The sequence below is a fragment of the Quercus robur genome, chromosome 9, assembly GCF_932294415.1.
Source record: "Quercus robur chromosome 9, dhQueRobu3.1, whole genome shotgun sequence".
NCBI classification, from domain to species: Eukaryota; Viridiplantae; Streptophyta; class Magnoliopsida; order Fagales; family Fagaceae; genus Quercus; species Quercus robur.
This window is the reverse complement of record NC_065542.1, coordinates 40,682,944-40,708,670: the sequence shown is the minus strand read 5'-3', so window position 1 is coordinate 40,708,670 and position 25,727 is coordinate 40,682,944. Positions and strand designations below refer to the sequence as shown.

At 34.8% G+C, this 25,727-nt stretch overlaps 1 protein-coding gene across 1 annotated transcript; it reads right to left on the bottom strand.

The window, feature by feature from the left end:
* Positions 1 to 250: 250 nt before the first annotated feature.
* Positions 251 to 25,727, bottom strand: LOC126698362 (myosin-9). Its single transcript, XM_050395531.1, has 25 exons — positions 25,431 to 25,727; positions 23,734 to 23,877; positions 23,478 to 23,623; positions 23,236 to 23,392; positions 20,877 to 20,935; positions 20,150 to 20,309; positions 13,232 to 13,381; positions 13,002 to 13,138; positions 12,768 to 12,914; positions 12,557 to 12,658; positions 12,179 to 12,236; positions 11,995 to 12,096; positions 10,473 to 10,510; positions 9,992 to 10,118; positions 9,731 to 9,901; positions 9,463 to 9,594; positions 9,276 to 9,385; positions 9,017 to 9,080; positions 8,566 to 8,743; positions 7,734 to 7,939; positions 7,529 to 7,648; positions 6,765 to 6,866; positions 5,151 to 5,290; positions 1,688 to 1,938; positions 251 to 905 (listed from the first exon to the last, which is right to left on the bottom strand). Exons 1-25 carry the CDS (start codon positions 25,554 to 25,556, stop codon positions 868 to 870), a joined length of 3,165 nt encoding a protein of 1,054 aa, XP_050251488.1. The 5' UTR covers positions 25,557 to 25,727; the 3' UTR covers positions 251 to 867.

Here is a 25,727-nt window from a genome sequence, read left to right as displayed (position 1 = left end):
CCCCCAAAAAAAAAAATCCCCCTTCCTTTACATTTCTTTTATAATCTCCAAATCATTGTGTTAATGTCATCACAAGGCAGAAAATTTTGGGTGGAATTCTGGCCTGTGACACACAGTAAGGTAGCTCTCGGTAACTATACTGTCCAGAGCTAATGAAAGAAGCCCAAAATGGTTAATATCCCCTTCATCCACAGTATAGTAACCAAAAATAAAAATATCAACTTTAAAAGTTCTTCCAAAATGGAAAAAATTGAAAAAAGGGCCCAATAGAAATGAATAGAGAATTTTACATATAAATTTGGTGTCACTCGTAATCTTCCCGGTACACGATGATTGCTTGAGTTTATCTCCAATGTAGCACATATTGCAATAAGACCGATGTCCTCTTGTGAAGCCTTGTTGCTTTGCCGTACATAGATTAGAAGGTGATAGTTCTCCTGCTGTTTCTCTACAGTTGATTTTGAGGCCTCTACATCTATAAATGATCTATTGAGTTGATGAAGAGCACCATGCAGATCCCCTCACAATTTCATATTTGATCACCAAAAAAAGTAAAAACAAAAGCAGCAAAGAATAAACTATGCTATAGCTTTGAGTGTTTAATGTACATTTTTTTTTTGTTGCACTTTTGGACCGTTGTTAGAGTGAGGTAAAATTAGAATGAATGTCAGTGTACTAGCATTATTAATCTACAATTACAAAGATGATTTTGTTAAGATTACCTGACTAATTGGTTCTAAAGCATCCTAGAGAAACTTCTATGTCCATCTACGATCTTCTTTAAATTGTATGCCTATTCTAGAATTCCAAAAGGTCCACATTCTATGGAACTAATACCTAAGCTAGATTGATTAGAAAGAAGTTCCATCAGAAGAAATCATCAAATGCCCTCTCACTTTCAAATCCTGCACAGTGCAACAATCCAAGAGAAAGAAATGTCATGTGGTTACATGGGAACATCCTGTTTTTACGAAAGTAGCAAATAAATGTAGAACATAATAATGTCATTTAAGAAGCAAGGAGAAATTGAGATGTGAGGGTAGCATCAGAGGAGGAGACGTGAGGGAAAGTATTTCAAAGGGAATTTTGCTCCAATAAGTGATAACTTTCAGACAAAGTCAGTACTTTCTCGTTTGCAATAAACCCAGTAGTCAACAAGCTGGTCCATCATGTGTATGGTTGCAGTACAGAAAATACAGGCCTCCCCATTACTTTGCTTCCAGGAGTAACAAGGGAGAAATTAAGAATTCTAAAATTAAACAGGAATTTTTGTTGTTAAATATGACAGTATATGAAAATGAATCGCGGTCATAAAGAAGATTTATTCTATGCTAAGAAATCACCCTATCAAAAATATATATGCACAAGAATCTTTGGTTTTGGTTCACTCCTTTCAATACCTTAGTTTCCAGGAGTAACAAGGGAGAAATTAAGAATTCTAAAATTAAACAGGAAGTTTTGTTGTTAAATATGACAGTATATGAAAATGAATCGTGGTCATAAAGAAGGTTTATTCTATGCTAAGAAATCACCCTATCAAAAATATATATGCACAAGAATCTTTGTGTTTGGTTCACTCCTTTCAATAACTTAGTTTAATTGCTGCACAATTAAGATAATGAAAAGTATTTGCTGAAATAATATGTATAATGGGCAAATCAAATTGCACTAAGAAACTAGAAATGACCTGATAATTCTGCTGCTGAAATATCCTGAATTATCAGCTGGAATGGACTTGGCTTGACAGAAGGAAAGGTTGGCGAAGTTGGAGCTGGAGCTGGAAAAGTGAAATCAGAGCTAGATGATGATGAATCTGAGTCACTTGAAATGAATTCAATCTGATCCTCTCCAGTAAAGTTTCCAGAAATTGAACTCAAATTTGATGTAGACAATATCATTTTCAGCTCTGAGACTTGATTTGACATAGAATTTGTCATCCTGAGACACACTAAATTAGATTTAGTATTAGTCAAATGACCTGTGAAAGGTTACAAAAGTTGTCATAACTTGTAAAAAATGCAAATACATAAATGATGTAGAAGAGATGTTTGCATCAGGAACATGCTTATTTCCTTATTTGCCCAGCCCCCCTCTCTCTCTTTAATGTTTTAATTCATTATTGCATTTAAATTCTTTAGGAAAGTTGGGAGAGATTTGCGGACCATGTAGATTTGAGGTTGGAGATGGCAACCACATGAGATTTTGGCATGACAAATGGTGTGGCAGTCAAACTTTAAAGATAGCATACCAAAAGTTGTTTGCAACTCCAGCTGACAAAGATGCTTCAGTTGATCCAACCTAGAGGGTCACAGGAGGATGCGTGTATGGAATATCAGACTTAGTAGACATGTCAATGATTGGTAGTTAGAGTCAGTGGGTCCATTGATTGAGATTTTGTATTCCAACATGCCAAGTGGAGTGGGCCCTAAAAGATTGAGGTTGAGTCTGAATGGCAATGGGAGATTTAATGTTCACCCATACTATGAGGTTTTGCAAGTCTCAACTGTTGTGTTTTTCCCTTGAAAGAGCATTCGGTGTGCTAAAGCAACAAAAAGGATTGCATTATTTGTATGGACAAAACCATTAGAAAAGATCATACAAATGATAATCTTATGAAGATGAGGCTATAACATGGTCAATTGGTGCCTTATATGTAGGAGAAGTGGGGATACTGTGAGCGACCTGTTGTTGCATTGTGATGATGCACATTATCTACAGCCTTTTGTCTTCTCTATGTTTGGTGTCCATTTGGTGATTCCGAAGAGTGTTGTCGACTTGCTAAGTGTTAATTGGTTTGGTAAACACTCCACATTTGTTTGAAATTTATTTGGATACTGTGGAGAGAGATGAATCATTGTACTTTTGAAGGCATAGAAGTATTGGGTGTCCAAATTAAGTAATCTCTTGTTAGGACGTTTGAGTGGCCTTGTGTTTTATTTTTACAACATTTTAGATTTCATTGACTTTCTTTCTTTCTAAATGTAACTCCTATTCTTTTTGTTATATTACATATACATCCTGTATGCATAAGGTAGCTTCTTTTCTTCAATACAATTTTAAAATTATTAAAAATTAAAATTCTTTCTTTTTGTTAATGTTTGTTTTTTTATAAGTAAACTTTTTAATTATTTTTTTTCAAATGTCTATTGCATTCCTCTTCAATCTCTCCTAAATTTCTTTCTATTTCAAATTCCTAAGATCTTGACTTAAATAATTTAAAACACTTTAATATTTCTTTTAATGCTTCAAGTATCTTTTGCATTCCTCATTCATCTCTTGGAAAATTTCCTTGTATTTCACACTTAAGTAGGTAGCAAGCTCTTAGATCTAGACACAAATAATATGTTTCCCTGTCATCAAACTAAAATGTACCATCATTTACTTCATTCATTTGCCACTCAGAAGACCAGCATCAAAAGTAAAGAAAAAGTAGACGAGGAAAATGATTGCCATAAGGTCAAGTACTATGCCAATGTGGGGAGTACGTAAACAATTTTATTTTGATTAATTTGTATTTAAATTTTAGATATTGATTATATTTTTTCTGTCCATTGGATTTTATTTTAGGTCTAATTAGCTATGCTAATAGGTTATTAGTATTTTATTTAATATCCTTGAGTCAAGTTTATTTTCCTGATACAATAATTTGTCTTTGGTCCAAGTCAATTAGGATTAGAGTTTAATCATAATAGTTTATATAAGTGCAATATATACTTCAACAGAGACAAGTTGACAATGAATGAATAAAAACTTTTTTGCTATTATGCCAATGGTTTGGTGCTGATTAGTTCTCTATCCTCACTTGGTGCTGATTCCAAGCAATACTACAAGCTTATTCCTAGTTTTATTCTATTTTCCCTATTTCATTTCCAGAAAAATCCCTTTTGGAAAATAGTGTGGCATCCATTTAGTTATCAGAGCATTCATTGTTCTGCATGAACACCCTTTTTTTTATAGGTAACAAAAGTTTTAGTGAATAAAAAGTACGTCATGTTCACGATTATGAACAATATATACTTGAAAAAATAACAGATACAGCAAGAAGAAATTTTCAAGATCTTCCAAGTGGTTAACTTCCCACTTGTTAATCTCCCAAGGACTGAAATTTTCAAGATCTTCAATAAATTTGTGACGTAGGAGAATTTAAGCCCAAAGGACAAAATGAAAAGGGACATTAGTACATTGTATTTTATTTCTCTATGTTTTTTTTTTTTTTTTTTTTTTTTGTGGCTTGGAAGTGGGGAGAGGACATTTGAATCTAGGTTCTACACATGGGAAGAACTAAGCAATGTCAATGAATCACAAAGCTCTTGTCTATGTTACTAATGTTTAAGTTAATTATTATGTCTTTAGTATTTTAAGAGGTCATGTGACTAGCACGTGACTTTTAATGAAGTTAGATGTTTAGGATTTAATTTCTATGTGAAAGATGAAGGGATAGGATCCTAGGGTTCCTAAAGGTTCTACCAAAAAAAAGGGTTGCTAAAGGTTATAATATACCCTTTTTGAGTCATTGTAGGCTGCCTTTTCTTTATATAATCTATAAAATTTCAGATTTAAATATGTTTTGACTCTTTGAGCCCATTGAGCCTGGAGATCGATATTTTAGTGTTTTAATTTCAATCCTATTTTCTTCTACTGGCAGTAATCTTGTTTTATTCCTGGAAATTTCTTCTAAACCATTCTTTCTACACCATATTTCAGCTCTCACCACATTATTATGACAGTTTCTTTAACATAACATTCACTCATAAAACCAGTAGGCTTTAATTGGATTTCATCTTCCCTGGGAGGACTGAAGGGAGGAGAGAGAGCTACCTCCCAATTATGTAGTCAGTTGGCCCGACTGGCCTCCAATGCCTCTTTCTCCCTAGCCACCCCCTCCCCACCAAGAAAAAAAAGGAGAAAATATGCACCTGCCAAACTATCTTTTTAGAAGCACAGTTATGTAGTAAGAATTGCTTCCACAAAATTTAGCAATGAATTTGGTCATATGCAAGCATGGTTGACCTAACTTATTGCTAGATTTGATTTAATTCTCTTGAGGAAGCACCATTTCAAATTCTACACCGAACATTTTCCATAAAACAATTTGCTAATCAAGAACTGTGAGAAGATATCTTTCTTATGGAGCATCATACTAATACTACCTGTTGAAGGAGTCCTGAAGTTGATGAACTAATCTTTCAGTTTCTTCTAATTTTTTACGTCTTTCTTCATTTGTTATCTGGGCTTCTGCATATTTCCTTTCACACTCATCAGCTCTTTGTTTTTCTGCCCACAGCAAGGCCTGTGTAATGTAAAGCCACATAAAAGTTTGATTAACAAAGGAAGTCTGAATGCCTAGACCAGAAAATCTGAACATTAGTATCAACAAGATGCGCCAACAAACAAAACAAGTTAAACAAGGACACATTCTTCCCCAACTTCTTCTATCAATAGTAATGTTCTTTGTTATGTTTCATGGATGAGGTACATTGTACATGTGCTTCCAATTGGAAGATGATCAATGTAGTGGATATAAAATCAACAAACCCTCACTGTTGATGTAGTGTGTAGAAGAATGATGTTATTAAGAACATGAAAATGGATGCATAGCAAGTTGATGTAGAAAGAAACCGTACATCAATCCAGTCTTGATAACTTGAAGAGAGTATGTAAGATGAGGAGAGGTCAAGTGACATGGCATGATCAGGAAGAAAAGAAGAGGATGGATATTTTATGGAAACATGAGCCAACTAGAGGCACACAAGTTCACAAGTTGATGACCCACATCATATGGTGGGGCTAAGGGCAGTTTTTTACTTTGGGTCACATGAAACCATCAATCCTGCAGTGACTTTAAAAATAATATGCAGACAACACTGATATAGGAGTAACTTAGATCGTGAAAAAAAGAAAAGCTAGATACTCAAACCTCTAACTCAGGTGCAAACAAGTTCAGCTGAGCCAAACCAACTATTTAATAGCTGAAGTTTGGCCATGTCAAAATGTAAAACACTTGAACTCAAGTCATGAACAAATTCATTCAGCTCCAGTTTGATCTCAGATTGGCAATATTTGCTAATCTGCAAGCCGTAACTGAGATATACTCTAAATTTTTTTGTGAATTGAGTTGTCTTAAACCAAAACTAACAAGATTTATGGTGGGGGGGGGGGGGGGGGGGGAATCCAATTGCTGAGGGTGTTAGGGGATTCAATTAAAAGTTAAAACTGTTGGGATAACAGTGTATATCAACCTCACATACACACTGCTATTAACTTTCCCCTCATGTGTAGGCCCCGCTTATATCGTATACCCAGTTGCAGACACTGCACGTGCAGAAATAAAGAAATTACTGGAAAGGGAGTCACCAAGACTTGAACCTTAGACCTCATAGACAAACAATGTTTGAACCATGTTGTGTTGATGACCAGGGAGAGAATGTGAAAAGATTGTGAGAGAAAAACTCTAGAGTGGTTGGCTTCTCCATTTACATATTCTATTAACACTTGTAAAATTATGGGACTGCCTTTAGATATATTGGCTGATAACTTTAAAATGATCTCTAGCCTTACTCTTCATAAGGAAAAAAAAAAAAAAAAAAACTTATTATATCAGCGTGAACATCTTTTGGGTCATAGCATTAACATTGTCAGATGCCAAAGATGCAAAATATAAAAATCGATGTAACATTTTCTTGTCATGGAGGGAAAACAAAAGGAAAATGGAGAATTCTGGGAGCCTGAAACATTTGAAGAAATATAGGCTTAATAAGTATTACCTTCAAATTTTCCACTTCCATGGTGAGAGTCTCAATCTTTTCAGCATCTATGTCAGAATGTGAGGGTTCTCTGATTACTGGGGAAGCCGCTTTGATTGCTTCCTGGACAACATGATAATTTACATTCATTGACAAGCAATGTAGTTTTTTCATTGACTTAGAATTGTGTTTCTGATTTTGTAGTAGATATAATAGCAGGATTTGCACCACTCAGTTTCAATACTAACACAATTATGTCATGTTCTTAGTCCTTAATACAATTCTCTGAGAGAAGTTAACCATGTATAAAAGAATAAATAAAAAATCATAATTACTAAAAAGTGAGAAGCTAGAGGTGAAAATATTTGAATTTCTCTGAACTATTAACATTTTCAAGTACCAATAATAGACATGGACATCTGGACACACACATAAAGAGAGAGAGAGAGAGGATGGAAGGTTCATAAAGATATTTTGAATGCATTGAAATGGAACACTATTGAATGGGTTCTACTATCATAGTTTATTTTCATTATCATGTGTTTACAGGGAGAAGAAACAGATAGCCCTCATAATGTTAATTGACGCATATAATCCTGGAAAGGGAGACAGCTCAGTATTAGAAACAAGATTAGGTACCAGTATAGAAGGTAGAAAAGGCATTAGCTACAATGAAACGGTATGCAAAAGTTGCAGTGTACTCAAAGTTTAGAAGGATGTTGAACTTTGAAAAAGAATTACTTAATATTTTAAGAACAGAACGATAGAAGAATGGTGATATTTACCATCTTTTGTTTACTAAGTTCTCTGTTGGCAATTCTTACTTTCCATCTGAACTGCAAAATGATTGATGCTTTCTTAAGCTTCTTATAGTCTGAGAAAGCTCTATGGCAGCGCCAATTGGCCTGCAAATGTTTTTATCATTCCTTGAGAACATGAAAAGCAACAAACTATTTATACTATGCATTACAAAACAACAATGTATAATACCTGAATGACAATTGCAGCCTTTGTGCGCTCTCTGTATCTAAATTCAATACGAGCAACCATTGACCGTAAACCTGTCTGCAAGACCACTGTAGATAATTTAATTCTGATGTAGGCTTTTCTAGTCAGGTGTCTACGCAAATCTCTCTGAATTATGACAGTAGCTATCTCTCTTTTCATGAGCTTATATAATTTGCGAGCCAGTTCCCCTGTAAATTATAACAATAAGATAGAAAATCTATATGCAGCCAATAGAAAAACTGCATAAAATGATGATCCATAGTCATATGGTACAAGCATCAGCCAATAAGTTCCAGGTATATAAACAAGGAAAAAGTTAACAGATGCCCTAAGGCATTGATTTAGAATAAATTTTTAGAAACTTTTTATAACTTTTTATATTTCCCATAAAAGTAATATCAAAATTTTCCTAAAATGGTTTATTAACAATTACCCTAAGGACACCTGTTAACATGACCCTATAAATAATGCATTCTAAACATGATGGTACTATTAGAAGTATGAGATTAAATGATTAAATTTACCATATCCCAATAGCTTAAGTTTTTAGGACAATCGGTAATTTAACATGGTATCAGAGCAGGAGGTCCTAAGTTCGATCATTATCTCCATCACTCTATCTTCTATTTAAAATCCTACCTGTTGGGCCTCACCTATTAAAAGGGAGTTTGAGCCCACATGTGAGGGGAAGTGTTAGAAATATGTGGTTAAATGATTAAATTTACTATATCTCAATAACTTAAGCTTTTAGGACAATCATTAATTGTTAATTTAACAAGTAAATTTCCAAGAAATGGGCATTTGATGGACTTACCTCTCCAAAAGGATTGTATATGAATAGAAGCCTTCCGCTTTTTAACAAACATTTTACGAGTAATATGGGTTCTAATATGTTTTTGGATGACCTTGGCTGAGATGCCAAGTATGCTTGCTCTCCGTGCATCTAACTCGGCCATCTGACCAGCTCTTAGGAAAACCTTTGTTTTACCTATCTGGAAAACCATTTATGGGTCAATTGCCTATACAATGACATCTTGCACAAAGGATGTAAACCAATATATCAGTTAATAAGATTATGTGCAATTTATAGCTAGTTGAATAATACATCAATAGTAAATTTGAAGTTCCCTTGAAATTAAAAAACCACAAGTGTCCACCAAGTTTGGCCGTAAGTATATCCAGAGCACTCAAAGTATTATGATTTTAATTTTATGGGTTACCAGACAGCAAGTCTTTCTTCAACCCGTAAAGGGTTCTGGTATTACCTGATAATCTGTAAGCCCCATCTTCTCCAGAATCTTTTTGCATGCTACCTCTTCTTCATAGCTGCTAACAAATGCATAGTTTCAGAAAAGATAATTTTACAATGTAAGATCAGCAAACATGAGAAAGAACTTGAATTTTGTTTTTATAAGTAATTTTATTTGTTGAAGAAAAAGACAAGAAAGAACTTGCAGATAGGCCAGTGAAGAAAAAATATAATGACAGAATTTTTATTTAGTTTAGAGCTAAGGTGATACTTACTTCCCTTCAAAAACCTCTGGTGCAAGGCTACCAAATCGATTTAGAAAATCATCAAAGGTCCTGTGAATAGGGTATCCAGCGCATTTGATTCTGACCGCTTCTAGAACACCCTACACACATAAAAATGAGTATAACATGCACAAACATTAATAAATAATAGCACAACACAACTCCAGATTTTACTTACACCCGAACGTAGTTGTTGCAAGACATTGATATTCTCAAATATTGCAGGTTTTAAAAAATTATTTGGCTTCACACATCTAATGTAGTGGGGCTCTGTGGAATTTAGTGTATCCATCAACTGTTGCAACTGTAGCTGCACCAATTAGATCAGAACATGAGTTGTTGATAATATATTGCAGAACTTGAAAAATAGTTTTCCTTCCAATTACTGTAACTCACTTGAGGTAAAATCACTAGAGTTGTAAAGAAGATGATAGAAAAGACGATACCTTAAAACGAGAACCAATGGATGAGAACTTGGATGATTTGGCTCCCTCATCAGAAAGAGAAGGGAAAAGGCCTGCTACAAACGAACAACTGGAAGAACTCAACAAATTTTGATGTTCAGCAACAACATAGTCTTTGTTTTTGTCTAAAAATTGATCCGACTGATACTGAACCTGAAAAGAAGTTCATAAAGTGAAGATACTTCAACAGCAGCCCACACACAAAAAATTAAATAAAACAGCAGAATAGATAATCAAACTTACCTCTCCTGCATAATGAACAATGGTAAAATCTGAGCGCGTCAGTTTTGGCTTGATGAAGCGTCTATGATCTTTGAATGCCTGGTAAAGCTTTTGTGAAAAGGTTTCATGATTTGACTTTGGAAACATACTGTAAACAGAAATATTAAACAAATAAGAAATTTATAAAAATAAAATTAAGCCCTCCAAATAAAGAGCACATAGACTGCCTTAAAACTTGATATTATCAAATTCATGGGATGCATTTCCACCAAGCTTGATGTTGGATTATTGTGTCCTCCTCATGACTACCTTGCTTGCTGAATTTCAAAATTATAGACTGTCTTTATATGGTGCTCAAAACTAGACAAAGAAGTTAATTTATGGATCAGATAGCTACAGCATCTGATTGATCGTGATATTGAACAAATGCCATTGATTGGCCTAATATACACATTCAAACGTACTATAGCAAAGCAAGAATAAAAAAAAATGTTTAACATACCAAGCTTCATCCAGCAAAGCAATGATGCCACCTGGTTTCTGCAAAAAGGCTATGCATTAAAGATAGGTGAATGATAGCTAATTCAGAAAATCAAATACTCATATCTGAACTGCTAAATGAACAACCTGGAAATAAACTATAATAAGATATGATGATAAATAGGATCTATGTTAAGTTTTTTATTTAATTGTTGCCTCAATGTTTCCGTTGGATATGACATTGGAAAGACATGATGAGACTCTCTATTCCCCATTATATTATACTACAAGTAACAGACTCTGATTTCATTTGTTTTCTTCATTACAGACAGTAAAAAAGTTCCTCTAAAATATATTAATTAAAGATCCATTTTGCACTTTTATGAAGAAAAAACAGAGAGAGAGAGAGAGATATTTTAAATGAAAATGCAAAAAAGAAAAAGAATTTGGCCTTGCATTTTTCAGAAAAAAAAAAAAAAAAAAAAAAAAAAAAAAAAAAAACTCTCTTTAAAACTAGGGCAATAGTGCTTTTTAAATTGCAGCTCATTGAAGGCTTTTTTAAGATAGCTAGAAAATTAAATTTTCACACTTTCATAGCAGCACTTTTCAAAGATTTTGCCAACCCTTAATTGTGTTTAAAAAAAAAAAAAAAAACACATCTTCAAAATGCAACTTTTAAAATTGCCTTTTTTTTTTCAAAATGCACATTTTCTAAAAGCTAATGCAACTGGACTCTAAGGATATGCATGAACTAGTGTGACTGAAAGCAAGGGGAGGCATTGAAAGTGAGTTCCCTATCAATATAGGTTTGCGTCAATGATCAAAATTAAGCCCATATCTCTTTGCACTAGTAATAGATGAGCTCACTAATAAATTCAAGAGGAAGTCACTTGGTCTACACTTTTTGCAGATGATATAGTTTTAGTGGATGAAACTAGGTGTGGAACTAATGTCAAGTTATAAAATTTGGCAGGTGCTTTAGAATCTAAAGGTTTTCAGTTAAGTCAGACTAAAATAGAGTAAATGAAATGTAAGTTTAGTAAAAGTAGAAATAAAGATGATGGGCCTATAAGACTTAATAGTCAAGAGATACCAAAGAACGTGAGTTTTGGATATCTTGGATCAATAATTCATAAAAATGGAGAGATTGAAAAGAAATAGAATCATAGGATAAAAGAAAGGTGGATGAAGTGGAAAAGTGAATCAGGATTATTGTGTGATTATAAAATACCTATTTTTGTTACAAATGGTAACAAAATATAAGTATAAATTTGTACTTTTTATTTTGAACACAATAAATTTTTGGTCTCCATGGCAGCCAAGTGGTATTAGCACTGCACTCCTACATGGCAGAATGCCACATTAGAGCAAGTTCCCCTTGAGTAATTTTAAGTTGGGCAGTCATAGCCTCTATAGAATTCGTGCTCATGCACATAGGCATTTTCCTTGTCTTGGGGTGTTCAATACAATTAATTAAGATAACTTTAGATAATTGCCTAAATGAGTAGATAGCTATCAAACTACAAGAAAAAGGGTAAGGAAACCTTTTCGATAAGATCTAAGACATCTTGATTATCAACAAATTCTATGTAGCTCCAATCAATTTCCTCCTTTGTGTATTCCTCTTGCTCCATCTTGAACACATGCTGAAAGACATCATCATATTTAGATTGTATGTTGAGGAAAATCAGTAAACTGTAAAGTTGTCAAATATGACTAACCTCATACCTGGTTGGAATGTTGTTGCAGCTTTTCATTTGTAAAATTGATGCAAAACTGCTCAAAACTGTCAAAAATGAATATAAAAAGTTAAATCAGGATAATGTTTTCTTTAGATTCCAAGCTCAAGATCTGTAAGTGATTTTATCTATGCCATTCAAATGTCCGATTTTCATTTGTAATTCATTAATCAATGTACCAATCACCAATTCCAGTGGCCTCTGTGGGCACTCCAAACAACGTCAATTCAGGAAGTCAGTAATCCAAACCACCCTTTGGTAGGCGAGAAGTGTAAGCTCAGGAGCAATTGAATTAACTGATCTTCTATGCAAATGTACTCTCATAGACACAAATATGCAGTAATGTAACTAGTTAATCAATGATCACCTATTAGTTTTAAAGCTTTCAAAACCATAAATGTCAAGGATCCCTATCAGACATTTTGAGGATGGATCTTGCCCAATTGAGAGATTGATTTTATCCACCAACCTGGAAGCCATAAAATTCATGCACCAGTAAATGAGTCTTCTTCACAGATATAAGAGAGTATCCAGGTATTACATAACCTGAAAACTATGATCCAAAGCCAGCATCTTACCAATCAAACAAGCGAGAATATATTGTCTTTGCTAAACCATCCCGACTAACTGCTGCACCATGAGGATCAAGACTTCTCTTTATAATTTCTTCTGGGGTAATCATTACACGCTTACACAATGTATCTTCCAATGCATGAGGATCACACCTAAGAAAAGTACAAGATCAACAAATAAATCACATGCAAAAGAGAAAGAAATATTGTACGATGATAATAGGAAAACTTCAGTCACACATGAGAAGATCTGCAGTCATTTTAAGACGGAATTTGGATTCTTCATCTTTTAAAATTGATGAATCACTTTCTTCCCCCTTAGCAAAATCAATGTTGCCAAGATGAAGAATTGCTGCCACAACTCTGAAAATTGCATCCTGAGAAAAAGAGATGTTATTCCTGGTTTTACTGCATTTATACGTTTAACATATGCAGATAACAATTGATTAGATCCACAGCAAAAGCACTACCTGCTCTTTTTGACTTATTCCAACAATATCCATGGCTCTCTTAGTGGTGAGATAATCATGAGCATCACTTACACCAACCAGTTCATAGCAATTTGATTGATTAAGATAGTGAAGTGATTTAGGGTTTCCCAACTTGTATCTCTCTTTCTCCTGGTAAGAATTAGAATCTATTAACTCAAATGATTTAACTTTTATGAAATCTTAATCAAGGGAGCAGAGAAAATGACAAAGGCTGAATCCAATTTTGGTCCTTAAAAGTAGGCCGAGGTTCAATTTTCATCCCACACATTTAAAAATTTCAATTTCATTCCCAAAATATTTTAAAAGGTAGCAGTATTGTCTTTCCATCCATCAGCCTTGATGTCAATTATATGCCCAATCCAAGTCAAGGACCAAGTTTTTTGCCTAATTTTACCTGGAGTGCAAGCAAAGAAATCCTAATTCTACTTGGAGTGCAAGTTTTGTAACCTAGGTTTAATGGATTTAGCCTACTATAAATATCCTACTATGGGTTCAGAGTAATACACATAGCTTGATGGTAAAGATGTAGCCATCAAGGGCTTTCTGCTATAAACTAGGCCGTCAAGCTAAACCACATTAACTTTGTGCGTTCTCTTTCTTTATCTTGCTTCCGCTTTCACTCTCTACATTATTTCATTTTCGGCGTCAAACATATGTTTTATCTTTTCTAATATGGTACTAGACCTAGACCCCTATCTCCATTAATTATCAAAGCCAAACTTTTGTGACCTTCAATAATCCATATCTCCAATAGCAAAATTCAAGATCCTTCTCTCACTGTTGCTGCTAGTCACTCTACAGGTCACCCCAATCTACTCCCTACCATTTTTTTTTTAAGTAATAAGTTTATTGATATCAAAAAGGGGAACACCCTAGTACACAGGGAGTGTACAAGGGGTCAAACAATCAAGAACAAAAATTACAAGAATCTAGGAAATCAAGAAAAGATAAAAATGATTGGTTCCGCAAAGTAGCCAACCAATCCATTAAAGTTCTAAAGAAAAATAGCTTCAAGTCTGATATAGATCTCTCCTTATCTTCAAAGTACCAACTATTTCTCTCCCTCCAAAGACACCACAATAAGCAAAGGGGAACAATCAACCATATATACTCATTTCAATAACGACCAAATTTGCCTTGCCAGCATGCTAGAAGCCCCACTACAGATTGCGACATAACCCAGCTCACTCCAAACAAACTGAACACCATAGCCCATAGATCCATTGCAACCGGACAATGAAGAAAAAGATGATCAACCAATTCACCATCACACTTGCACATTCAGCACCAATCCAATATCCAAACCTTCATTTTTCATAAATTGTCAATCGTTAAGCACTTCCCTAAAGCAACAATCCAAACAAAGAAAGCTACTCGAGAAGGAATCTTCAGTTTCCAAATACTTTTCCAAGGAAAGCAATAGTCATTAGAGCCCACTAAGAGACTATAATAATCCTTAACCATGAAGCCCTTCTCTCTATTAGGTTTCTAGCACATCCTATCCTTACCAAACCCTTTCACCGAAGCACCATATATGGTATCCATGAAACCGGCCAGTGTCTCTAATTCCCGAGCATGCACATCCCTAAAGAAACTTACATCCCAAAACAGGAATCCATTATCAAACTTCATAAGCTCAACCACACTAACCTCCTTGTCTCAACAAAATCTAAACAATTTAGGATAGCTGACTGCAAGAGATGTCTCATCACACCAATGGTCTTGCCAAAATTTCACCCTAGACCCATACCCAATATCATATAGAATGTGGCAAGAAAAAGAAGGCCATCCCCGACTAATATTTTTCCACAAGCCAACACCATATGGACCATTAACAGGCCTAGTACACCAGCCACCCCATTCACAGCCATATTTCACCTCTATCACTTGCCTCCAAAGGGCAGCCCTCTCCATCCCAAATCTTCATAGCCACTTCCCAAGCAAAGCTTTATTAAAAAGTGACTCTACCTCCCTTGGATAAGTACAAACGTTTCCATCCTGCTAATCTCTGTTCTATCTTCTCCAGAATTGGATTCCATATTGTCTTATCCTTGAATTTAGATCTCAAAGGAAGACTCAAATATTTCATTGGAAGAGTACCTTGTTTACAGCTAAGGACATTCAACAATAAGTCAAAATTATGCACCATACCAACAAGAACCAGCTCTGACTTGCCCAAATTTATCTTTAGACCAGAGACCACCTTAAACCAAATGAGGATCAAATGGAGAAACAAAACCTGATCCAAATCAGCATCACAAAAAATTAAAGTGTCATCCGCAAAGAGATGAGACACCGCCAAAGATCTTCCCTCTAAATGACCCACACCAAAGCCTGACATGTGACCATCATGGTCAGCTTTATCCAACATTTTCCCAAGGGCTTCTATAACCAAGACAAACAGCAAAGGGGACAATGGGTCACCTTCTCTCAACCCCCTGGAACTCTAAAAAAACTCACAGGGAGAGCCATTTATCAAAATAGAGAAGCGAACCATAGATATACAAAAGAAAATCCACCACCACCATTAAGCAGAGAACTCACCCCGTTCTAGTAACTACATAAGAAATCCCCAGTTTACATGATCAAAAGCCTTCTCAACATCTAATTTGCAAAGTAACGCTGGCAAACCAGTTTTCAATCTACTATCAAGACATTCATTGGCAATAAATACAGGGTCAAGAATCTACCTATTCCTCACAAAAGCATTCTGTGAAGCTGAAATTATATCTTCTATGACCGTGCGAAGTCTGGTGGCTAAGACCTTAGCAATGATTTTATAAAACCCCCAACAAGACTAATGGGGCGAAAATCCTTGACTTCAATTGCTTGAGGGATAAGCGTGATGAATGTTGCATTCAAACTCTTCTCAAACTGACCTTTAGCAAAAAAATAATGAAATACAGCCATAAGATCAGGTTTGAGAATTCCCTAGCAAGCTTGGAAGAAAGCCATTGGAAACTCATTTGGTCCAAGTGATTTATCACCATTAAAATTCGGTATGACCTCAAAAAAATTTTCCTCCTCAAAAGTTCTATCTAGCCAATCTGCATTATCACTGGATATCCTTGGAAATACCAAGACTTCTGGAAATGGTTGATCAACTTGCTACTCAGAGTATAAATTCATAAAGAATTGAGTAATATAATCAGCAATCATACCTTGATCAGAAGACAAGATTCCATCAACCATAAGGCTCTCAATACCGTTATTTCTTCTATTGAAATTAGTCATTCCATGGAAAAATTTGGTATTTGCGTCCCCCTCCCTTAAGTGTAGCACCCTAGACTTCTGCCTCCAACTAATCTCTTCTAAAAGAGTGAGCTTTTCAATATCGGTACGGAGATTAACTTGTTCTAACTTTTCCTCAGCTGTTAAAGGATGAGTCTCCTCTCTAACATCCAAATCATTCAATTTGTTCTAGAGTTGCTGTTTCTTAAAAGTGATATTGCCAAACTCCGCTTCGTTCCACTTTTTTAGATCCAACTTCAAAGCTGCCAACTTCTTAGCTAGTATAAAACTAGGATTTCCTTGGAACAAATAAGATGCCCACCAAGCCTTCACTTTATCAGCAAAATTCTCCACCCTCAACCATATATTTTCAAAACGAAAAGAAGTTCTACCTCTCCGATGACTCCCCCCCTCCAACAGAATTGGAAAGTGGTCTGAAAGTATTCCGAACAGCCTTTTTTGGGAAAACAGAGTGAAGTGATCCGCCAAGAGTGGAGAGAAAAGAAACCGATCTATTCTAGAAGCGGAGGAAGTATTGGACCAAGTATAAAGGCCCCCTTCCATAGGTATATCCATTAGCCCATGGAGAGAGATAAAATCAAAAAATCCATACATAGCCCAAGTACAATTTGCAGCCCCTAATCTTTCCGATGAGAAGCGGATTATATTGAAGTCACCTCCTAAACACCATGGCAAATCCCACCAACTAATCAACCCTGTCAGCTCCTCCCACATTTTCCTACGCCTCTAGTTCAAATTTGGCCCATATACACCTATAAAAGCCCACTCAAATTGATCACCAACATTTTTAAATTTGCATGAAACAGAAAAATGCCGCACTGCTTCCTCCACTTTTTCCACCACCTTTCGATCCCACATCTGAACAATACCTCCAAAAGCACCTTCAGAACCCAGGTACAACCAATCTAATTATGGACAACTCCATATACTTCGAACAATTCCTCTAGTAATCCTTTCGAGTTTAGTCTCCTGCAAACATACAATATCAGGCCTCCAGGTACGTAGCAAATTACGAATCTGAAGCCTCTTCTCAACCACATTCAATCCTCTGACATTCCAAGAAAGCATTTTCAGATTCATTTAGACACAGAGAGAGCCCGCTCCCTATTAATACCACTGCGCCTAGTTGAAGTAGAACCATAATTAATCGAACTGGATAGACCCTTCAACTCTCTGATACCTTTCACCCCAAAACTCTTCGGGTCACATGCTTTTTCTTCCAAAGCAGCCCTACGATGTAATTCAGCCTTAACAACTAACAAAAAATTGGTCGCTTGATTTTCCAAACCTTTTAAGGACATGCCCAGGAAGTTATCAAACCCATTGAATCTACTTTGGAACCACTCAGAGTAAGATTTTTTCCTCATTGGACTCTCCACACCCACAACTTCCTGTCCTTCCATGGCCAAGGGTAGAGAAAAGGCCAGTGGTTCCACAGCTAGAGGCGACAAAACCCCCTTCATTAGGTAGCTCAACAGCCTCCAAAGAGGTGTTTGAAACCCAATCCTCCATAAGTAGTTCATCCACATCAAACTGAGCTAATGACACCTCCAAAGAGTTTGAAGACTTCAACAGAACCAAGGCCAATTGATTTTGCTCTTCCAAAACCTTTATGACTTCACCTGGTGACAGAGAAATCTTAATTGGAACCACCACTCTCCTACCATCTCGCAATTCAAGCAACCACTGCTCTGAATTCCCCCATTTCTTGGTAATATTGCTAGAATGCTCCTGAAGTATCAATCGGATGTCTCGCTGCAAGTTATATTCACCATTGGAGGTGGTTGCTAATTCATCGGCCTCATTGGAGCTGAAGGACTCAGTAATCGGCCCCGTCAAAGCCAAGAAACTCAATATCGGCATCATTGGCTTCATCAACTGGGCTAGCATCGAAGAGCTACAAAGATCAGCTTGAGGATGCTTCGGCTCAGCAACCACTACATTGCAGCTTTTAGTACCTTGCTCAGAACTCGCCGAGACCGAAGGCAAAGAGATCCCTGGGTTTTGGGTCTCGCCGGTTGGAAAAGAAAAAGGGTGGATTTGTTTTGGTTTGGGCTGCCAGACTGATATGGGCTTGGGGATAGATGTGTTTGATATTTTCTAACAAGGCAGTCTTAGTGATTCAAGCTACATTCAATGGGCACATGCATTTTTCTTATATACTTAATTTTCGAAAATCCTTTTAATCAAGTGTCCTCAATCATCTTGGTTAAGTATTACAGGCCACACAAATCAATAGCCTCCTATATTAGCTTTCTTTTTGGTCAGACGTCTTTATCATCTTCAAGCCAAGTTACTCAAACCATGCCTCTTATTAGTAGCCTTTATTGGCTTTCTTTCTGATCACACGTCTCCATCAACTTCTAGCAAAGTATTTCAAGCCTAAATCATTACACACATCTGGCCTTCATTCTTTCCTTTCCTCTGCACTTCATTTGGTCCAGCCTAGCACACTAGACATCCAATTTAGTCATGATTTCCTTAAGGTCTTACTTTTCTCCAAAATTCAAGTTGCCTTCAAGCTTACACCCTAAGTTTGAGAGAAGGGGGGGGGGGGGGGGTGGGGGGAGAGGTTAAAGATATCAAACCCAAACCCAGTCAAGGGTTAAGTCTATTATCCAATCCTACCTGGAGTTCAAGCAAAGATTTCCTAATTCTACTTAAATTGCAAGTCTCGTAACCCTGGTCTAATATGTAGTTACTCTAAGATTTAGTCTACTATAAATACCTAACTATGGATTAGTTGTTGTTAAAATTACGGTTAAAAAATTCATCATTTCCTAACAACTTAAACTTCTGAGATAAGCTATAGTTTAACATGGTATCAGAACAAGAGATCCTGAGTTAAAATGTTAAAAACCCCACATGTTGGGCCTAATTATTATGGGGGAGTTTAGGCCCACACATGAGGGAAAGTGTTAGAATTATGATTAAATGATTAAATTTACCATTTCCTAATTGTTTAAGTTTTGGGGACAATTGGTGGTATAACAAGTGTAATACAAAAAGTTTGATAATAACGATTAGCCATCAAGGGCTTCCATACCACGCTAATTCCATGCATTCTCTTTCTTTTTACATTATTCTATTTTCTTCTTTGTATTCTCACATGGTATCATAGCTATGTTGTATCTTTTCTAATACTTTACTTGAACTACACAAGTAGTTGAAGAGGGGATGATGCAGTAATGTAATAATTTGATGTGGCATTAATGGTTGATGGATGGAAGGACAATAACTCTAACTTGTAAATTTTCCAAGACCAAAATTGAAACTTTTTAACTTAGGATGAAAATTGAACATAAGTATGATTTCAAGGACCAGAAATGTATTTTAGCATAACAAATGTTAGAATTAAGGTTAAGTGATCATTTCCTAACAGTTTAAGCTTTTGGGAGAATTAGTAATTTAACATGGTATTAGTTTTAAGTTCAATTCCTGTCTCCAGTCTACATCCTATTAAAAATGTTAAAAATCTCACATGTTAGGTCCCACTTATTAACGGGGAGTTTAGACCCACAAGTGATGGGGAGTGTTAGAATTATGGTTAAGTGGATAAATTCATCATTTACTAACAGTTTAAGCTTTTGAGGGAATAGGTCATTTAACAACAAAAATAGTAGAAAAATAAGCTAAGACACCTACCTCAGGAGGAGCTGCACAAAGAAGGTAAAAACAATGATAGTTGCGCTCAGGATCTGAAATTTGGCAAACACGAGATCTTTCTAGAAGATAAGTTCTAATGGCTGCCCCTGATATTCTTCCTTTCTTATCAAATTGAATCTCGACAAATTTTCCGAAACGACTGTGTAGAGAACATCAGTAGGTACAGACTGCCAACATGTTATGGAAATCACGTTGTCTTATATTATGTGATATAAACAAGCAAGAGATGGTTTATCTTGTCATAACATGTGGTGTTACCATGGGAAATGTTTTATGTGAACAAAAGGAAATGAGACACAATCTAAATACTTTTGCTATTCCTATTTCCATTAGGAAATATGCTGCAACCTAACTGGCAAATACAGACTACAATGTCAAAACCATACAATGCTCATAGAAACAAATTCATTGCTAAAATTGTCCATATGAACTTAGGATAGTTTATGATATATCAAAATACATTGGATCCCTTTATCCCTTTATGCATACATGTGTGTATGTGTATGTGTTAAGAGTGTGTGTGTGTACATATGCGTGCGCATGTATGTATGGAGAGATAGAAGCAGGGTGTTTTTGTCACAGCAAATAAGTCAAAATGTAAAGTAAGGTTCATCAATGACATATTAAAATATATATATATATATATATTTATAACTATTGACACATAAAAACATGCACAATCTAAAAATTAGTATAAATTTCTCACCTGGAATTGTTATTTTTAACAGTTTTTGCATTGCCAAATGCTTCCAGAACAGGGTTTGACTGCAACATATTAGTTTGTACAAAAGCTTCAGAAAGGTCCAAGTTAAAATTTATTAAAAACCTAATTAAAAAAGAGATACAATAAACATAAATTTATTTTATAGAGAAAACCCACGCAAGACTTCAGATCTCAACATGCATATTAAGGAGGAAATTATACACTGCAAGTTGGATTATAAATTTCATCTTAAATAGATGAAGAAAGAAAGTCCATGAATAGTTTGAACATAGGCTAACTGCTCTAATATGCTCCAGAATGCCTTGAGATTGCTTTTCATGATATAGAGACTGAAAATGGTATAGGAATTCAATACACAACAAAAGAATTTTCTGAGAATAAGTCATATTTTTAAATAATTTTATTCTTTTGAGGCAGATTCTAAAAGTTTTATTTATCTCCTAGTCCAGCTTACAGGATTGAACTAAGAATAGTGTTATATAATGCCATGTCCATTGTCCAAGCTCCCAGAACGTTAATCGTACTGTGGCCACTAGGCCTTGATTCTGCTGACAAAGGTGTAGCCATGTAGGACTTGACTTCAAATATTGTTGATTAAGAAAACATTAATATTGTGTCCTTTGAGCAAGGTGTATAACTTCACTTCAAGAGCCTTTGTGGGTGATCTATCCAGAACAAGATAAATCATGGCAAAAACTTAGAAAAAATGCAAACCAGCTGAGATCGAATAATCAAATTGTGGAATTCAAGTGACTCCTGTTCAACCCTTTTCCTTTATGCTGCTGAATATCTTATTTAAAAAGATTTCCAAGTAGATGACTTCTTCTACTCAATCCTTGTGCCTAATTTACTACTCTATTCTCCTCCACCATACAGATCATATTTTCAAGTACATGCAGATGCCTTGCACTGTACAAATCTGTTGTACAAGCTGATGTGGGAAGCACAAAGAAATATTTATTTTAATTTATTCTTATTTAATTTTGGAGTTAATTGTATTTTATTTTAGGTATTAGAAGCTAATTACATTTATTAGTGTTTTTATTTAATTTCCTAGAGTCAAGAGTATTTTTGTAATTCAAGAATTGGGATTTGCCAAGTCATTTAGAATTAAGTTTTCTTAATCAATTATACACATATTATTGTAACAGTTTGGTTGATAACAAAATTTATCTTGGAATTCTTCCAAATGGTTTGGTGCCGACTCCAACCAACCTAGGTGCTAATTCCTAAAGGTTCTCTCCTACTTGGTGATAACTCCTAGATTGTCTATCCTTTATTTTTTTGTTGTTTATTTTTTGATAAGTTTTATTTTTCTGTTGTTTAATTTGTTGTTGCATCGTTTTGGTTTTGTCCAATGTCACAAGCATACTAGTAGCTGTTTCTGCAAAGGCATGCAGTGTTTGCGACCAGCAAATTATTTTGCGCAGTTGTCTTTCATCCCACAATATGGTCATAATAGGAATTCTGAGAATGTATTATATGGTCCTAGCAGTTGAAGATGCTATTTGTAGCCATATAGGTCTGGTTCTAAATTTTTGAATACATTTAACCTTTACTTACTGGAGCCACACCCAAAACTAAGTAATGATCACAAAAGAATAAGCTTTTTATCTTTTAAAACAAGGTATTAAATTAGTGCCACTCTAGTACACCAGAGGTATTCATGATAAAAAATATATATTATCACAGAAAGATAAGCTTATAATTGTTACAGCTTTCAAAGGAATACAAGTCATCAAATATTATAGAGTGAAACCCTTAGCGTTCTACTATAGAATGCAAACATTGAATGTAGAATTTGCTTAAGATTTATATTGGAAGACTCAGCAGAACAAAATTTTTCACTGCTACACCATCTTCAGACATTCTAAGATACTCTTGAATCACGAATTAATATCATAAGTAACTTAACATCCATTTAAATGAAAGATTTCCTAACTTTATTCAATTAAGGTTAAGGTTTCTAATCGATCAAATTCCAATTGGTAGAAAATTGGTTGAATGATTAAATTCATCATTTTCTAATAGCTTAAACTTTTGGTTCAATCGGTATTTTATCACCAATTATACCTCTTGCATACTTTCTTTCATTGATTCCAATCAGAAAATATTTTAGATTCAAATTGACCAAAATCTTCAATACACCTACACCATATTGTCTTTGGCTTTTATGGGCATGTTTGTCCTATTCATACAGCCCATGTGTTTTCAGACTTCTGACTTTGAATGCCATGTGTAAAGGCATCTACTTAACTCTTGATGCCAAATATATATATATATATATATATATATTCTCAACCTCAGCTACTATAAGGTAGGGTTAGATCATCCAGCTTACTTCTAAAACTTGTCGTTCAACAGTCCGTCCTTCTGCTGCAGTATGGCCACCTAAATAGGCAAGGTAACGCATAAGCAGTTTGGTGGTTTCTGTCTTACCAGCCCCACTTTCACCACTAACCAGAATAGAGTTGCTTTTCCCCTCATTAATCATTTCCCTGATTCAAATTTAAGCAGTTCAGAAGACAAACTGCATTATCTTTTAAGTAGACAATGTAGAATGTAAAATAAACAAAAGTTTACCTATACGCAACATCAGCAATTGTAAAAACATGAGGGCTGAGTTCTCCAAATGGCGCTCCTTTGTAACGTTTCATCATGGAAGCATCATACAAGTGTGAGAGTCTTTGGAATGGATTGATAGCAATAAGAATGTTTCCAGTATAAGTCTGCCATTATGTCAAAAGTATTATAACAGAGCCACCCAAATCTGCATTTTATAATTCTCTTACAATAGTGAACATTAAAAGAAATAAAACTGAAACCGAGTTAATCTTACATAAATTTCATTGATCTTAAATCTAGTTGCCAAATTATGCAGCACTCCAGGCTCATGCAAATTTTCTAGCTTAATCATGTCATCAACTCCACCTTCAGGATTTTCCATATCTTTGGGATGTAATTTTGACAAATTTGCAACAACCTGGTTGAAATCAAAGCAAGATGTAAAGAAAAAAGTCAGCTTACAAAATCAATAAAACACAAATACGGTAACAGGATGAAAACATAACACAAGGAGTCCCCTTTGTAGTGCAAACAAATAAAAATAAATAGTAAAATTATGAAAATAAATATATTTCCTTTCAAAAACTCCTATAAGTTTAAAAAAAGCCTTATTAGTTACTGCAAGACACTAAAAACAATAAGGATTGGATGATAAAAATCCTATAAGAACAGAATCGTGAAGAATAATGAATATATTAAAACTAAGAAAACTATATGAACTAGAACTTCTCCATTCACTAACAAGATTAGGCTCACTAAGTCTTGTAAGAAATTTAAGATCATAGAGATCTTTATTATTTAAGGAATACATTTGAAGTGTCCATGTATTTCCAGCTAATAACATGGGCATAGAATTGTTACGGTATTTCCCTTATGATTAGTCCAGTAATTTAACACATTTCAGTCTTCTTATGAAATCTTATAATCTTATTGTGAAATGAAAAGGTTACAAAAATATGTGTCTTACTCTTTAAGTTTCAAAATTTTGAATTTAGTCACAAAATTAATATAATAATAATAATAATAATAACTCTTAAATAGCTAGAAGGTCAGAAATCATGCAGCTACAAGCATATTTATTAAACCCTCAACAACAGGATTGATCAAACTAAATACCTCAATAGTAAGGAAAACTGTGAAACTTTCAAAGAAATGAAAACTCAAATATTATTTACCTCTATAAGAAGAGAGTGACTTGTAGTGTCTGAATAATTGTAATTCTAGATTAAAGGTTATCGATGAGATATCTGAGATGTTTCAGACACCACAAGATTCTTAGTATCCAATAATCTTCATCCAGATTACGACTAAAAAAAAGAAAAAGAAATGGAAAGAAAAACCTTTAGATGTCCTATATGCACGAAAAGAGTAATTTAACTTTCTAACATTGTTAAACTAATTGGATTTCAGAAAATTAGACCAGGCGATGACATGTTTCTAAATAGTTATAAGTACTACATAATATTTCCACATTGTCATGACCTTGTTTATTGTTCTTATTCAATCACATGCCAATTAAAAAGCCATTTCAAGGAAAGATCCTTCACATAAGGTCATGAAATTTGCAAACAATTTAAAGCACACAATTCCAGGAAGATAAGGACATGCCTGGTCCTTCTCATATACTATAGCCTACTCTCTTGACATATAAAATAAACATATTGCAGGAAGATATTTGCAAGAAAATTTTTCCTGAACAGCCTATTCACTGGAAATGTGACGAGGCTTTTCTACTATTTTTAATTCCTCCTTTACTCTATGTTCCCTTTTTTTTTAGGAAATATTTGAAAACAGAAAATGACCACTCTAAAATTGAAAATGCAAAGGGAATTCAAATCTCAAAAATTCTTGAACGCAGCGAATAACAGATTGGAAGAACATTGCAATCATAGAAAACTGAACTAGACGATCGTAAGATTGAATGCCTGTTAGCTTGGGAAGATTATTTAACATCTCATGAACTCAACTTACCGTCTTCCCGTTACTAGTTTGAATCTCAGCTTCCTCTCCATTTACATTTATTATTTGTCCATCAATCCAAACTAATTCTGGATCTCCAACCCAAACGTGAGAGCCAATAACAATGTTCTTTGGCATGCCCTGCAGCAGTTGAAATTTACAATATTATACATGCTTAAGATCAAAGCTGATACACAAATATAAATTTTCTCATCATTTTTTTAGGGTAAGAATAGAACACACACACAAGTAACATAATAGAAATTTGCGATATGCATATACAAATGCTAGCATTGTTGTGTGCCACAA

What these genes read in the sequence shown, in the direction of transcription:
- LOC126698362 (XM_050395531.1), bottom strand. Translation starts at nt 25,556, where the DNA reads ATGCCAAAGAACATTGTTATTGGCTCTCACGTTTGGGTTGGAGATCCA. An exon ending in GTTAAAAATAACAATTCCAG is followed by an intron (nt 20,310 to 20,876) that starts GTGAGAAATTTA and finishes TTCTCTACACAG; the next exon opens with TCGTTTCGGAAAATTTGTCG. An exon ending in TATACAATCCTTTTGGAGAG is followed by an intron (nt 7,940 to 8,565) that starts GTAAGTCCATCA and finishes TATAATTTACAG; the next exon opens with GGGAACTGGCTCGCAAATTA.